Consider the following 16,598-nt stretch of genomic DNA (forward strand, 5'->3'; position numbering starts at 1 on the left):
TGAAAACTTCTTTAGGTACGTTGTGCCCTTTTTAGATGGAGAAAAAGTATTGAATTATCGACCGTCATTGCTTCGACGAAATAAATTTTTGAAGCGAAAACTTTTGTAGGGATGTTGTGCACTTTTTAGATAGAAAAAAAGTATCGAGTTTGCGACCGTCATCACTTTGCCGAAATAAATTTCGTACGTACATAATATACAGGGTGTCCCGAAAAGATTGGTCATAAATTATACCACACGTTCTGGGGTCAAAAATAGTTCGATTGAACCTAACTTACCTTAGTACAAATGTGCTCATAAAAAAAGTTACAGCCTTTTGAAGTTACAAAATGAAAATCGATTTTTTCAATATATATAAAACTATTAGAGATTTTTTATTGAAAATGGACATGTATCATTCTTACGGCAGGAACATCTTAAAACAAAATTATAGTGAAATTTGTCCACCCCATAAAAAATTTATGGGGATTTTGTTCCCTTAAACTCCCCTAAACTTTTGTGTACGTTCCAATTAACTTATTATTGTGGTACCATTAGTTAAACACAATGTTTTTAAAACTTTTTGCTTCCTAGTTTTTTTTCGATAAGCCAGTTTTTATCGAGATTCGGCTTCTTTTTTAATACATTTACGAAAAAAATTTATGGGGGTTTTGTTCATTTAAACTCCCCAAATGTTTGTGTACGTTCCAATTAAACTATTATTGTGGTACCATTAGTTAAACAGAGTGTTTTTAAAACTTTTACCTATTAGTGTTTTTAAAACTTTTTACCTTAAACAGAGTGTTTTTAAAACTTTTACCTATTAGTCTTTTTTTCATAAGTCAACTTTTATCGAAATGTAGCTTCTTTTTCAAAATATACCTAAAAATGTAAATTATAAATAAATTTTCAGATTATTAACAGGTCTCTATAAGCGTACTTTACCATATACAAATATGTGGTCGATTCGATAAATATTCAAAATATTTCGATAAATACTGGCTTATCGGAAAAGTATTAGGAGGCAAAAAAGTTTTAAAAACATTGTCTTTAACTAATGGTGCCACAATAATAATTTAATTGGAACGTACACAAAAGTTTGGGAGGGTTTAAGGGATTAAAACCCTCATAAAATTTTTATGGGGTGCACAAATTTCACTTTAATTTTTTTCTAAGATATTGCTGCCATAAAAATGCCACATGTCCATTTTCAATAAAAAATCTCTGAGAGTTTTCGATATATGAAAAAAAATCGATTTTCATTTTGTAACTTCAAAGGGCTGTAACTTTTTTTGTGTGCACTATTGTATATAGGTAAGTGAGGTTCAATCAACCTATTTTTGACCCCAGAATCTGTGGTATAATTTATGACCAATCTTTTCGGGACACCCTGTATATTATGTATATGTATACATAAATAGCCTAGAACGTACGCAACGCTTATACAGGGTGTCCAGAAACTCTACCGACAAACGAAGACAGGAGATTCCTAAGGTAATTTTAAGACAATTTAACTAAATTCACCTAGTCCGAAAATGCTTCCTAAGGGAGCTAGAGCTCTTTGAAGATGGCGTCATGTAATTAGTTTTTCTTAAATATCCCCAGAACGCTTCTATTTAGAAAAACGAAAATCGGTATGCATCTTTACTTTCATGAAATTAATCGATTCTATCTATTGCGAATTTCTAGTACCGGTCATAGGCGTCCGTTTTGGGTAGGGCAACGGTTATTTTATCGCCTAACTTTTTTGTCTTTAATTTTTAAGCATGTTTGACTCTGAATTATTAAATCGTGAGGTATTCTAGTACTAAAAGGTACTCTTACTTTAAGTCGATAAAATACACCGTCTTCCAGAAAAATCGATTTGAAAATTTTTCGTTCTTTGAATTAAAAAAAAAAGATTAAAAAAAAACCATTTAGAAAGGTGAAAACTGGTACATTTATTTATATTCCAGAGATTAATCGATTTTATTAATGGCGAATTTCTAGTACCAGTCATAGGCGTCCGTATTGGGTAGGTCAACAGTTATTTTATAGCATAACTTGATTGTCTTTAATTTTTAAGTATTTTTGACACTAGATTACTCAATTATGAGATATTCGGGTACTAAAAGTTACTCTTGCTTTAAGTTGGTAAAATACATCGTTTTTTTTTAATTTTTTTCAATTTTTTTTTCAAATTCCCAAAACTAAAAACATTTAAATTGATTTTTCTAGTAAACGGTGTGTCCTACCGACTTAAAGTAGGAGTATCTTTTAGTACTAGAATACCTCACAATTTAATAATCCAGTATCAAAAATGCTTAAAAGTTGAAGACAAAAAAGTTATGCGATAAAATAACCGTTGTCCTACCCAAAACGGACGCCTATGACCGGTACTAGAAATTCGCAATGGATGGAATCGATTCATTTCTGGAAAGTAAATATGTATACCAATTTTCGTTTTTCTAAATAGAAGCGTTCTGGAGATATTTAAGAAAAACTAATTACATGGCGCCATCTTCAAAGAGCTCTAGCTCCCTTAGGAAGCATTTTTGGACTAGGTGAATTGGGTTAAATTGTCTTAAAATTCCATGAGGAATCTCCTGTCTTCGTTTGTCGGTAGAGTTTCTGGACACCATGTATAATATAGGTATAGCATAGCACTTCTTTTTGGATGTGGAAAAGCATTGAGCCTGTAATTTATATACATAAGAAGTTTTCACTTCTGTCGGCACTCCCATGAGTGCTTTAATTTTTTTTTACTCTTTTCTTCACTAATTATGGTTATACTTATTTTAGGCTTAGAACACTGATGATGCTCTCTTTAGAGCTAAAACGTTCTGTATTTTAATGTAGTCCTTTATTGGGGTTTTCAAACTAATATACCTTTTACACAGAAGATCTTTTTCTTCAATTCATCGTTTGCTTAATTTTTTTTTTCAAATAAACCTACAACGAACTGATTTTTTAGTATATGAGGTACATCTTACAAATTAAATTTTAATATGTCTTTTTCCATGTTGATTTGATTTGTTTTATTTTTAAGTATCCCTAGCACTTTTTGTTTTGTATTTTTAACATTTGTCGTTTATTCTAATAATGTTATTTCCAGACTATGTTATTGTTTTCTTTAATTTTGATGTATTGGGCATCATTCATTAAACTTAAAAAGTTTATTTGTTGTCGGGATAGCAGGTTAGAACTACGCCGAAGGATGCTTCGGTGTTACGTGTTCTCTACTTTTCTTTATGACTTGGAAACGTGGACATTAAAACAAGTCCATCTGAATAAGTTAGCCGCCTTTGAATTTTTTTGTTACAGGAGAATCCTACGAATATTATGGATTCAAAGAATGTCAAACGTAGAAGTAACTAGAAGGATAGGAAATGAAGCGGAAATAATATTAACTGCCAAAAGACGAAAACTTGAGTACCTAGGACATATGATGAGAGGGCAAAATCAGGCCCGGCCCCAGGGGTGGGCGAACTGGGCAGCCGCCCAGGGCGGCGAATTTAGGGCGGCAAATTTTAGAGGACAGTAAATTTTTGAAATTGAAGAAATAATAAATTATGTGTTTAAAATTATAAAAATCAGTATTATGAACAAGAGCGACAAAAATGCAACTGTAAAAACGAGAATTAAATAAGTGAAACAATAACAATAATTGCAAGGTTCATTCGATGGGAAATCGACAACACTGCCTTTTTCTTCATCGCATAAGAATATTGGAATCATAAGTCACTGAAATTCACTTAAAATTAAATTTATTGAAAATGGATATAATAATTGAAAACATATGGCTGAAGCTTTGTCCATACACATCTTACACAACTTGATATACACTAAGTATCCAGCTCATCTACAGTCACAGCGACGGTGGGTAGAACTAGCAAATAGACTAGAATTGGGCAAAACCATACACAAAGAAACACAAAAAGTTCTAAATTCAGAAACTTATCATTGGAAAAATGTAATACAATGACTTATATCAATAATAGAGTTCTTAGCACGACGGTGTCTTCCATTGAGGGGCGATTCTGACAAACTTTTTCATCACAACAATGGTAATTTTTTAAAGCTTGTTGAGCTCTTTGGAAAATTTGATTCAGTTTTATAAGAGCACATTAGGAGAACAACGAATGGTAGTAACAAGAAGTAGCATCACTACTTGGGAAAACGTATTTAAAACGAAATCATTTAGCTCCTCCATGACCAAACCAAAAATAAAATTTTAAACTTTTTGAAATCAGCAAAGTATTAAAGCATAATTTTAGATTGTGCACCTAATATTTCTGGGGTGGAAGAGATGACTATTGTTGTACGTTTTGTCGATTTAGGTTTCTATTCACAAAGTATTCAAATGGCATTTTCTTGGATTTCTGTCTGTACTGGAAACCACTGGCTAAGACTTTAAGTTATTTTGCAAAAACTGAATGAACTGAGAATACCTTTGGAAGATATTTATAAGGGGGCAAGGGTATGATAATGGGGCAAACATGAACATGAAAAGGAAGAACTTTTTGTCATATTATGTTCTAGCCATTCACTCAACTTAGTCGTGAACGATGGTGCTAAAGCCTCACAGTTTGCAGTTTCTTTCTTTTCCTTAGTGATAACAATTTACAACTTTTTCTCAGCATCTATTCATCGTCTATTTGTCATCTTCTATGTAAAAATTACAGACACAACTGTTAATGCATTAAGTGATAGATTAAGCAAATTAAGAGACATGGTGAAATTTTTGATTTTTTGTACGACATAAACCAAATTAAGGATATGACGGCTAGTGATTTATTAGATAAATGTTTTAAGCTATGTGATGCTTTAACTTTTGATCTTTTAATTAGTCAAAAGATCTAAATTATGCTGATCTAAAAGATGAACGCAAAGTACTTTCCCCGTTTGTGAAGCCCAAGGTACCCTGAAAATGATTGGAGAGTATGATTTTGATTTCGCACTCAACTTTAGTGTTACTTTGAGGATTTTCTGAATCCTACCAGTGACATTGGCCCCTGGAGAGAGAAGCTTTTCAAAACTAAAACTAATTTTTACGAGCACATTTGAGCGCTCTAGCGACAATCTCTATTGAACACGAAATAGCTGAGTCCCTGGATCTTGGAGAATTATTAAAAGAATTTTCCCGTGCCAAGGTAAGAAGAGTGCTACTTACTTAACAAAGTAAGTGTGTAATTATGTGTATGGATAGTGAGTTTTTGGACATTAAAACGTGTTAATTTATAGTACTGTAGTAAAATTTCATGAAAATATTTAATGTGTTTTTAAGCGTGTATCGTTCGAATAAAGTGGAAATGACGATCGCTGACGGAAAGTGGCGAGTCATGGGTCCACCAACAATGTGGAGTAGGGGGCGGTGGTCGCTGAGCTTGCCAGGGCAGCAAAATCCCTAGGGCCGGGCCTGGGCAAAATTACTCATCATTACAACTTATTATGCAAGGCAAACACCGGGGAAAGCAAAATGTGCAAAAAGCGGTCGAATGCAGTAGTGCAGAACTATTTAGAGCGGCAGTCAACAGGGTCCGTATAGCCATGATGATTTCCAACCTTCGATAGAAGATGGAACTTAAAGAAGAAGAAGAAAGGGATTAAATTGCTTTAAAACAAATATTGTTTGACTTCGTGTGTTGGTTTCGTATGTTTCTTTTAAAATTGTTTGAAATAATAAGAAATATCAGGTGATTCCATATAAGTTTGGTTGTGTGTATACGCATTGTACAAATTAGACCATACTTTATGAATATTTAATAAATTATTTATTCAAATAAACATATATTGTTAATTGTGCTTTTAATTCAGAGACAAAAAGACTAAAATGTTGTACTTACATTTCAGCAGGCTCATTCCCAACGGATTGGAGAGAGCCCTGGCATCAAGAAGGTAAGTAATACCAACTTGTTCATAATTAATGGGCTAAATGCGAGCATTTAACCCCTCTGTACCAGTGGGAACGACGTAATTTTGCGTCTCTGTCGGAGAAACGCGCAAAGAGAGAGCACACTGCTATTGACAATGAAATGGTCCTTGTTACTCTGTTACAAAGCTTTTCACCTGTTGTTACTCATCAATGATGTAACAAGCTAAATAATGGACTTTAGTCCGTGGGGAATGGGTGGGTATATACGCGTATTATAAAAAAATTACGTATTTACCTATCCACTTTTATTCGAATAAAAAATAAATTTTCTGAAATTTGCAGATTGTGTGTCATTAAAAGACCTGCTATTTTCAATTACATGAAGTTAAATTTTGAAATATTTAGTTGGTTTTAATTAAATATACGAAAAAGGATAATAAATTCTATTTTCTCGTCAACTTCAACAGAAGGGCACTATAATTTATTATTGAAACAAAAAGATTAGCAATATAATAAAATTACAACAGTGCAGTGGTGGAATTGTTCACCAAAATAAGACAAACATAAATATTACACTTTTCAAGCAGCCCTCACATTTTTTAAAATAAGTTGAAATATGTAGGTATAGGTACACATAAATCAATAAAAATATACATTAATAGACCAGGGCATTTAGCAATGAAAACACCGGAATAAAACGATTTTTAAATACAGCACCTAGAGACTTGCAACTTTTTGCATTGTGTCAAGGATGATGTCAGGCAAAAAGGCTACAATAGAAAAATGGGTGGAAATACATGATTGTTATACTGATACATACAGTTTCAATGATAAGGAGTTTCCGGAGTTTCAAAGGTTTTCGGAACTAAATTGATGCAAATATATTACTCGGGTGGATTTTGGCGTTGCTGACAACGAATACGCCATCAGAACTAACACACGGAGAACCTGGACTTTAATCGAAAGTTTATAAAGTGTGGACGAAAGAAGAAGTATTTACAGTCCAATAATACTAGAGTTAAGAAATTGGGAAATAGAAAATTCACAAGTATAGTCAACGAAAACATAGTAAATAAATATTCAAAACGAATTCAATCAAAACGTTCAGAAATATGGTCAGGCAATAACTAATTTACTACAAAGTAGTACTAGAACTGAAGAGATACCAACCACCCGAGGAAAATTTAAAGCCATTAGTGAAAAACTAAAATATTTTCAACCGAGCGGTAAAAAACAGGAAAATTAGTTAAACAGCTAGACGCCGCTAGGTTAAACAAAAGCTACTAGAACACCAAAACCATGTATGGGAAGATTATATTATCTAACAACTAAATCCAAACAAAACAATACATCGTAAAATGTAATAATTCTGCAAAACGATAAAAAACCAATCCTTTCCCTACACGGAGATCAAAATATAGTTTCTTTTTAGCCTTCTATGTTTGAACATAGTCCTTTCCCAACTCCTTCAATCGATCTCTATCCTGAGTATCATACTTTCAATTTGTTCCGGCTATTATTTTTATGTTATCTACTCATCTCATCTGTGGTCTTCCTCTTAGAAGCTTTACACTTAGTAGTTTACACTGATTACCTATATTACATTACTAATACCACTTTTTCATCTTGTTTCCTTTTATAATGTGTTTTGTCTGATGGCAAAATTGTACCATGTATTCATGTTTGTATACTCAAATATTTTTGGTGTCAAAAATTTGTGTAATTTATATTTTCAAAACAATTTCGAGGTGGAAATTGAAACAACATATACATATACAGGGTGTCCAGAAACTCTCCCGACAAACGATGACCGGAGATTCTTCAGATAATTTAAAGAAAGTTTAACCTAATTCACCTAGTCCGAAAATGCTTCCTATGGGATCTACAGCTCTTTGAAGATGGCGTCTTGGAATTAGTTTTTCTTAAATATCTCCAGAACGTTTCTATTTAGAAAAACGAAAAATGGTACGCTGATTTATCTTTCAGAGATAAATCGATTACATCAATTACAAATTTCTAGTACCGGTCATAAGCGCCCGTTTTGGGCAGGGCAACGGATATTTTATCGCATAACTTTTTTATATTTAACTTCTAAGCATTTTCGATGCTGGAAAATTAAATTGTGAGGTATTCTAGTACTAAAAGGTAATCTTGCTTTAAGTCCGTAGGATGCACAGTTTTCTTGAAAAATCAATTTAAACATTTTAACTTAAAAAACATTTTAACATTTTTTCAACTTAAAAAAAAATTCAAAAGAAACTATTTAGAAAAACGAAAACTGGTACGTTTATTTATCTTACAGAGATAAATCGATTTCCTCAGTTGCGAAATTCTAGTACCGGTCATATGCGTCATTTTGGGTAGGTCAACGGTTATTTATCGCGTAACTTTTTTGTCTTAAATTTTTAAGCATTTTTGACAATTAATGATTAAATTATGAGCTTTTCTAGTACTAAAAGTCACTCTTGCTTTAAGTGGGTAAAATACACCGTCTTTTTTTGAAATATTTTTTTTTCAAATTCACTAAACGAAAAATTTTCAAATCGATTTTTCTAGAAAACGGTGCATCCTACCAGACAACCACACAATTTAATAATCCAGTGTCAAAAATGTTTAGAAGTTAAAGACAAAAAAGTTATGCGGTAAAATACCCGTTGCCCTACACAAAACGGGCGCCTAAGGCCGGTACTAGAAATCTTTAATTTTCTAAACAGAATCGTTCTGGAGATATTTAAGAAAAACTAATTCCCAGACGCCATTTTCAAAGAACTAGGTGAATTGGGTTAAATTGTCTTAAAATTATCTGAGAAATCTCCGGTTTTCGTTTGTCGGGAGAGTTTCTGGACACCCTGTATAATATAGTATTTTTAAATGAAAATTGCGGTTTATTGCCACAAAATATAGTAGTAAATTTAACAATGGTTGTGTAGGAATAAAGAAAATAAAGAAATAATATGTCCGTTTCAGAAAAAAAAATTAATTATTACGTGTTGCTTTTTAATAAATAAGAAAACATTTATAAATAACTCTATATACCATATACCTAACTTAAAATAATCTAAAATGTACTGTGAAAATCATGTGAAAATGATGTGAAAATCATGTGAAATTCATTTAATGGACTTGGTTTTTAGGTAGTAGCTGCGGTACAGATGATAGTGAATCTTATAATACTGAATCAGAATTTCAACAGACATCTCCAAACGGTAAGCAAACATTTTTCTAATTTTATTTACCGTTAGTAGTATAACCATTCGGTAAATTTGATCTATGATAATATAGGTCTGGATCCCGCATAAGAAAAAAAGTTGATTAATAGCAAGCTGAAAATTTGTTAATAGTTTAAAGGTGTCTAGTCAGATGTATTTTGTCGGACAGAACTTCCAATTGATTTGTTACCCTTTCTTTCATTAAACTCTCATGCAAAAATCAGACTGGTTTTTATCACCAACTGCGCATTTTAATGAGTGGAACACGAAGAACATGTTAAATGACAGGAATCATGTTGGTTAGTAATAGCGTTGATTGAGATCAATATTTCAATCAACGGTAATAGTAGTCTGACTATTGCATGACTGTTTAACGAAAGGGAAGACATGTGTGTAAAAAACGCGAGCAGTGAAAAGTTACAGAAGACGTCTTGGTAAGAGTGTTATAAAAACTAATTTATAATATTGTCTGTTGATATAAACTCTTATAAATTCCCATTTGAACTAGCAAACCTCACCTAAAATATGCAGTCCGCAAAATTCTTAAATTAATAAAAATTTCACACAATGTGCATGCTTATCCGTACACTGTCTACATGGAATTTCTTTCACTTTCTATTTTCCCTAAAGCCGTCTATTATGAACTGGTCGTACTGCAGCCCCTTGGCTTATTGTATATCTTCCATTCCTTTATGAAACCCATTCCAGAATTCTGGAACCGTGTACTAGCTTATACAGATCTAGTGGGTGGCTGCCATATGTATTTTCAGTCATGCAAGATATGGTTGACTGTTTCAGGTTCTCTGCTACAGAGTCTGCAGCTCAAGTCTTCATGAAACAGCCCCATTGTATGCAGGTGTCCCTTAAATGACGCATGCCCAGTAAGGAAACCTGATATGACTCTGAGCTGATTCCTGTTTGTTTTCAGCAGTAATTCAGCCCTACTAGCACATGTCCGTCCGATATACATCTTGCCAAGTGTTTGACCGGGTACACACTCCCAGTGTGAATTGTGTCGGCTTCGGATCCAGACTTTTTTACGTTTGGACCCAGGTATTTTGTAGCTGATGCTCTCCTAGCAAGTGCCAGCTCTTTCGTTGCCGTATACGCCTCAATGACCTGGAACCCTGGATACCAGTGTAACACTGTTATGTTGCGCGATAATTTACCAAGTTCGTGTCGACGTTCCCACACTAGCCTAGAGTTCACCGTAGGGCTTATGAGAGCCCAATGGCTGCTTGGCTATCTGTGCATATGTTGATCCGCTTCAATTCGAATGCCCTCAAGTTGTTTTCTCTTGCACACTGCAAGATTGCAAAACTCTCTGTCTGAAATACAGGGGAATATTCTCCTAGTGGAATAGAAATGTTGAAATTTCCACCACCACAGAATATTCCTGCGCCCGACCCTTTTTCAGTTTTAGACCAGTCCGTATACCAGGTGTAACTCTGCAGTCTGGGTCGAGAGTTTACTCTCTCCCATTCCTCTCGTGGGCAAATGTCCATTTGAAAAGATACTTCAGGCTTGCATCTGGATGTCATATGGTCAGAAATCATCATCCATTCGGCATCGCTAGTTTCATTTATTAGGTACATTGCTCAGGTTTTCTCGCAGTCTATAATATACATTTGTAACCTCACCTCTTATAATTATATGCAAAGGACGGAGATCCAGTAATGCGTCCATAGCTGCCATTGGTGTGCACCTCATAGCCCCTGTGATCCCGAGGCAAGCACGTCTTTGCACCTGCTTAATTTAATAATGGCACTCTTTTGCTGCACTATATTGGCCACTATACTACTGATGCATAATATGTAATTGAGGGTTTTACCACCATGTTATAAATCCAATGTACCATGTCTGGTCTCAAACCCCACATTTTTCCATAAGTGCGTCTGATGTTGATCGATTTCTAGGCCATTTTTGACATTCAGTTTACAGTAACTGAATATCTTTTTTATTTTCTGTATCGTTTTTCACCTAATAAATACGTACCTATACTCCAGTTTTACTTTTAATAATAACTATATAAATAGTAGGTACATGTACATGTAATTTATCTAGTACTTTATCTAGAACAGGTAAAAAATCGCTTTCTAAAAGAAAACGTATCAAACGGCAAAGTACAAACTTTGTTGGAAATAATGAATTTTCAGGTGCACACAACAAAATTGTGGAAAAGTCATAGTGGGCGAGGGAAAATATTTACGTCGCATGTATGTTATGTTATCGTCTAGCAGCACACTGGCGGTTAAGTAGAAGGCAGTAATATGGAAGCACGCTGTGCTCAGAGATCAAGCTGTCAGTAGTTCTTTTAGAAAGACGAAACATCCATTTAGTTTTGTATAGGTTGTCGCGGGTCGTTTCTCCACGGGATACACCCTCTTTATAACGACGTCACATTTTATGCCGTATCTGTTGCTTTTTACCGTACTTGCTCTATATTCTATATATACCCCAAAATTACATACTTAACATCCAAAACATTTTAATAATTTAAAACAAAGAACCGTGAAATCATTGAATTCATTGGTGTTTCATTTTTATACGAAAAAATGAACAATTTTAAAAATATATATTTTTATAGTAGTCCTGTCGCCAGGGGGGGTACAACGGCCTCCTTAATTCAGATGGACTTACCCAAGTTTTTTTTATATATTTTGACCCGCAGAATACGAATTTTTTGGGTAACAGTTGATCCGGATGTCGATAAGATTGTTATAGACAAAGAACTTGAGGAATTACATAACAGCGATTTCTCGCAAAACAAAACATCTTTTTGTATTTTTTGGGTCATTTTAAGCAAAAAATATTCCTACAAGTTTTTTCGTAGAATGCATAGTTTTCGAGATAACCGCGGTTAAACTTTCAAAAAATCGAAAAATTGTAAATTTTAAACCCGAATAACTTTTGATTAAAAAATAAAGTAGCAATTCTGCTTACCGCATTTGAAAGTTTAAGTCAAATTATATCGGTTTTGATTATTTGCATTGCTAAAAATTTATTATTTTATTGTTAAACAAAGCTGTAAACTGTAGTAAACACCTAGTATGTGAGTGATGTTTTCTATGATTTCTCATTTAAAATCGAACGAGTAGGTAGAGTAGCTACAAGTGCAAGCGAGGCAATTTCTACATAGCATGCGGTAAAACGCATGTATTAGGCACGGGAAACCTATGTGTTTATAGATTAGTTTAACAATAAAAAAATTAATTTTTGGCAATGCAAATAATCAAAACCGATATAATTTGACTTAAACTTTCAAATGCGGTAAGCAGAATTGCTACTTTATTTTTTAATCAAAAGTTATTCGGGTTCAAAAATTGCAATTTTTCGATTTTTTGAAAGTTCAACCGCGATTATCTCGAAAACTATGCATTCTACGAAAAAACTTGTAGGAATATTTTTTGCTTAAAATGACCCAAAAAATACAAAAATATGTTTTGTTTTGCGAGAAATCACTGTTATGTAATTCCTCAAGTTCTTTGTCTATAACAATCTTATCGACATCCGGATCAACTGTTACCCAAAAAATTCGTATTCTACGGGTCAAAATATATAAAAAAAACTTGGGTAAGTCCATCTGAATTAAGGAGGCCGTTGTACCCCCCCTGGCGACAGGACTATAGGGGAGTGCAATTAGAACGAAAAATTCAAACAAGCTTATATTTTTCTAAAACTTTTTTGGTAGTTTATATACATGTTAAAGTAAAAAGTTCTACTCGCAGAATTGGCCGCTAATTGTTTATTAATTGTTTAAACAATAACAATTGTTTTGTATAAATAATTTTAAAAATATCGATAAATTCATTATTTTACTTTGATCAAATATGTTTCTATTTTGTTTTTGATTATGCTGAATCCGAATATGGCATTGCAATTTGAAAATTCTTATACAGAAGCTCTTATACAGTGTGTCTGCGTAGCTAGGAACCACATGGAAAACTTTTTTATTATCAATTTTACGAAAAAAAGTTATTCTTAATAAAATGCTCTGGATAGTCAAAAATCTAAATCAAATTTTATCAATTTTATATGAGTTTTGTCAAAAATATGAATTTCGTTAAAGAGTAAAGTACCTTATATTTTTATAATCCAGAATATCAAAAAATGCTATTATGAAAAGTTGTTTGAAATTAGAAACTATGTCTAAATATACAATTACATCATTCTATCCGAAAAAAAAATTCAATTTTTTCTCAAATTACGGTTACTCATCATTATTTTATTACAATTATGATAACTATTTTATTATCACTTTTACGAAAAAAAGTTATTCTTCATAAAATGCTCTCCCTGGTCTAAAATCAAAGATAAAATCATCAGATATTAAACTTTTTTAATTTTATACGAGATATGTAAAAAATATGAATTTTTCTTAAGAGTTAAGTGCCTTTATTATTCACAATATGTTAATTAGAAGGATGTAATTGAACACCAAAACAAATTTTTTAATTCCAAACAACTTTTCTTTTTCAAGAGTAAAGGTACTTTACTCTTGAGTAAAATTCATATTTTTTGATATACCTCCTATAACATTATTTAAATTTAATATTTGATGATTGCATCTTACATTATATACGATGCAGAGTATTTTATAAGGAATAACTTTTTTTTGTAAAACTGATAATAAAAAAGTTATCAATCGGTTCCAAGTTGCGCAGACATACTGTATAAGAGCAAAAAAAATGTTTTTGCTGAACATTTATTATTGTTGAAGCTTATTATTAAATGTATTTTAGGTAAGTTTTACAGAAAAAAGTTTTGATCACTTTGTATAAACATTTTTTTAGCTGGTAATTTTCGGTTTTTGTATTACATTTTTGTTATCTTTCTTAATTTTCTTAAAAAGAAATAGTTTATTTAATTTCTAAAGTAAAATTATTTAGTGAATTTTAAAGATTACATCCTCAGCTTTAAAAAAGCACTTATAAAACTGTAATAAATCTGTTCAAACTTGCGTAATATCGTCTTAAAGTGGTGGTAGTTCTATAAAGCTACGAAGATTTTAAAAATTACAATTTTTGAGACGTCATATCATTTGAATTAAATTTTTGACATTTTTTTTAATGAAACATCATTTAGCAAGATGCTTGAAAGGTAAGTTGTGCAAAATTGAGAGTTTTATAGGAAAAATTGTATTAGTTACACATTTTTAAATCATTTTTTAACAAAATTCATGTAAGGCTCATTTTCCGCCCACACCGTACTTATGCCCATACATTTTATTTCTTTCTATTATAAACATAAGATAACTTAATTATTCTTCTTTCGTGTTCAATTTCTAAAATTTTATTTGATCAATTATTTAAAGAATTACATTAAAATAACTCAACCGTGCACTTCGCCGTACGTTAGTTTACAGTGCGCCAATGTTTGTGAGAAGGGTGACTTTAGCGTTATAAATAAAAAATTATAAAAGATACAGATTTAATTTTAGAAAATTCTTTTTTGTAAACTTTTCTGAATTTTTCAATGGTCAACTCAGTTTTTTTCTACAATTTATATTTTCGGAATTATTTAAGAAAACATCTAATTTCGCAGTTCATTTGTTTAATAAAAAATGAAGCACCCACTTCTCGAGTAGAACTTTTTGATATGTTGTTTATTAAACATTTCTTAATGAAATTACACAAAGTTCTATCTTGTTTGATTTTTTCCGAAGTGAAAATCTATATGCACTCCCCTATTAACTTAATTTATAAATTTTGGAAATAAACAATTTGTAAAAATAAACACCTAAGATTGGAAACAAAGGCCCGAATATATAAGTCAGTTATTAGGCCAATTATGACTTACACGGCCGAAACAAGACCAGATACAAGCAAAACACGAAGACATCTGGAAACCAACGAAATGAAGATCTTAAGAAGGATTGCTGGAAAAGGACTACATGATAGGGTAAGAAGTGAGCAAATCAGACGCATATGTGGGGTAGACAATATAAATACCTGGGTAAAGAACAGAAAAAAGAATAGTGGAACATAAGCAGGATGTCTGAATCAAGAATCAAGGATAGTAAGAATAGCCAGGGACAAGTCACCGTTAGCTAGTAGAAGTATAGGACGCCCAAGGAAAAGATAGAATGACAACTTAGGGGCAGAATGAAAGGCACCGTTAAAGAAAAACAGGCATTACTGCCTATATAAAAGAAGAAAAAGAAGAAGAACTTATTTATAAGTATTTTAAATACACATGGAATGGTCGAAGGTAAGAGTTGGATAAAAGACTACAAAATAGTAAGCAAAAAATTACGAAGCAAAGTAGAAGATACACTTGTACCTATACCACGGAAGTGACATATATTCCGATCACTATCTAGTACATGTCACTTATACAAACACAAGCACAGGGTCACTACAGGTAGAAATAAAACGTAGATGTGATCTAGCAAAAGTTGCTACAGCAAAAATGACCACAATATGGAAGAACTGTCAAATTTCAAGAACGTTAAAGATGAGGTTGATCAACTGCTTAATATTCCTAATACTTACTTACTGATGTGAATCTTGGACCCTGTAGACGCAGAAGAAAGAAGAAAGATAGACGCCACTGAAATATTCTGTTGGAGACGAATGCTACGAATTCCCTATACCGACCGTAGGACAAATAAGGGTTGGGCCACACATATCCGCATCGAGTCCGCACCGCTTCCGCACCGCGTCCGAGCCTGCATAGCCATTGGCTCAGTGGCGGCTCGTCAGAGGAGGCAAGGGAGGTATAGCCTCCCCATAAATTTTTTACACACGCTACACTGTTTTGTTTATCTTGAATCACGAAAAACAACAAGCACTCTTATTATTGTAGACAGGACCCTGGGTTATCCCGAGATGCATGAACGGAGCCGAGAAGCCGGCCAGCCTCCGTTGCTAATGCTCCGCACAGCACAGCCGGCGTTTAAGGAGACCCGGTCTCCTAAGAGTGGCATCTACGGTGTCATCACACGCTGCCCGGAGATTTACCAACGGAGGCTAACTAGCTTTTCGGCTCCGTTACGTGCATCTCGGGACAACGAATTTTAGGGTCCTGACTAAAAATAATGAAAAAAACCAAAAGTGTGAATTTTATTATAAAATTTGGTATGTGGGATTAGAATAATATTTGGAATAACTTGTTCAATTAATTAGTATTAATTTAATTCAATAGTAATTTATCGTGTTTTTGGATTCGCAGTAGGCCGCGTTTAGAATTAAAAAAATTCAGTTGAGTATCTTAAAAAATGTGAATCTTCAACCTGTATTGACTGCAAAACTTCAAATCTGTATTTATTTTTATATGCACATCTACTTACAAAGATGGAATTGTTAACAAATAAACGATACAAACTTTGGTATTAAACTTTTACAATTAGACTAACTATTTTTAAAATGATATGATATTATAAGATTATGAATTATGATGACATTATGAAAGGTAAATAAAAAATAATCAAAAAAATGGGGCCTTAAATTACATTTTTTTGCTAGTGCAAATTTGTCTAGATATTTTACAGTTAGGTATAGCCTCCCCTATTGTAAAAATCACGAGCCGCCACTGCATTGGCCAGCCTTGCAGAG

The 16,598-nt window shown here is 32.9% G+C and overlaps 1 protein-coding gene across 4 annotated transcripts in view; it reads left to right on the plus strand.

Moving 5' to 3' along the window:
• The window catches only part of LOC114334693 (protein c-ets-2-B-like), a 168,443-nt gene that overhangs the window by 98,242 nt on the left and 53,603 nt on the right, over positions 1 to 16,598 (plus strand). For 2 of the 4 annotated variants that reach the window (XM_050643940.1, XM_050643942.1), the window contains exons 3-4: positions 5,812 to 5,856; positions 8,968 to 9,039. In XM_050643940.1, the coding sequence (XP_050499897.1) occupies positions 5,812 to 5,856; positions 8,968 to 9,039 (117 nt within the window). The remainder of the gene's footprint in view (positions 1 to 5,811; positions 5,857 to 8,967; positions 9,040 to 16,598) is intronic. The other 2 variants (XM_050643941.1, XM_050643943.1) reach the window with 1 other exon arrangement.

This window comes from Diabrotica virgifera, chromosome 2 (assembly GCF_917563875.1).
Source record: "Diabrotica virgifera virgifera chromosome 2, PGI_DIABVI_V3a".
Taxonomy (NCBI): Eukaryota; Metazoa; Arthropoda; class Insecta; order Coleoptera; family Chrysomelidae; genus Diabrotica; species Diabrotica virgifera.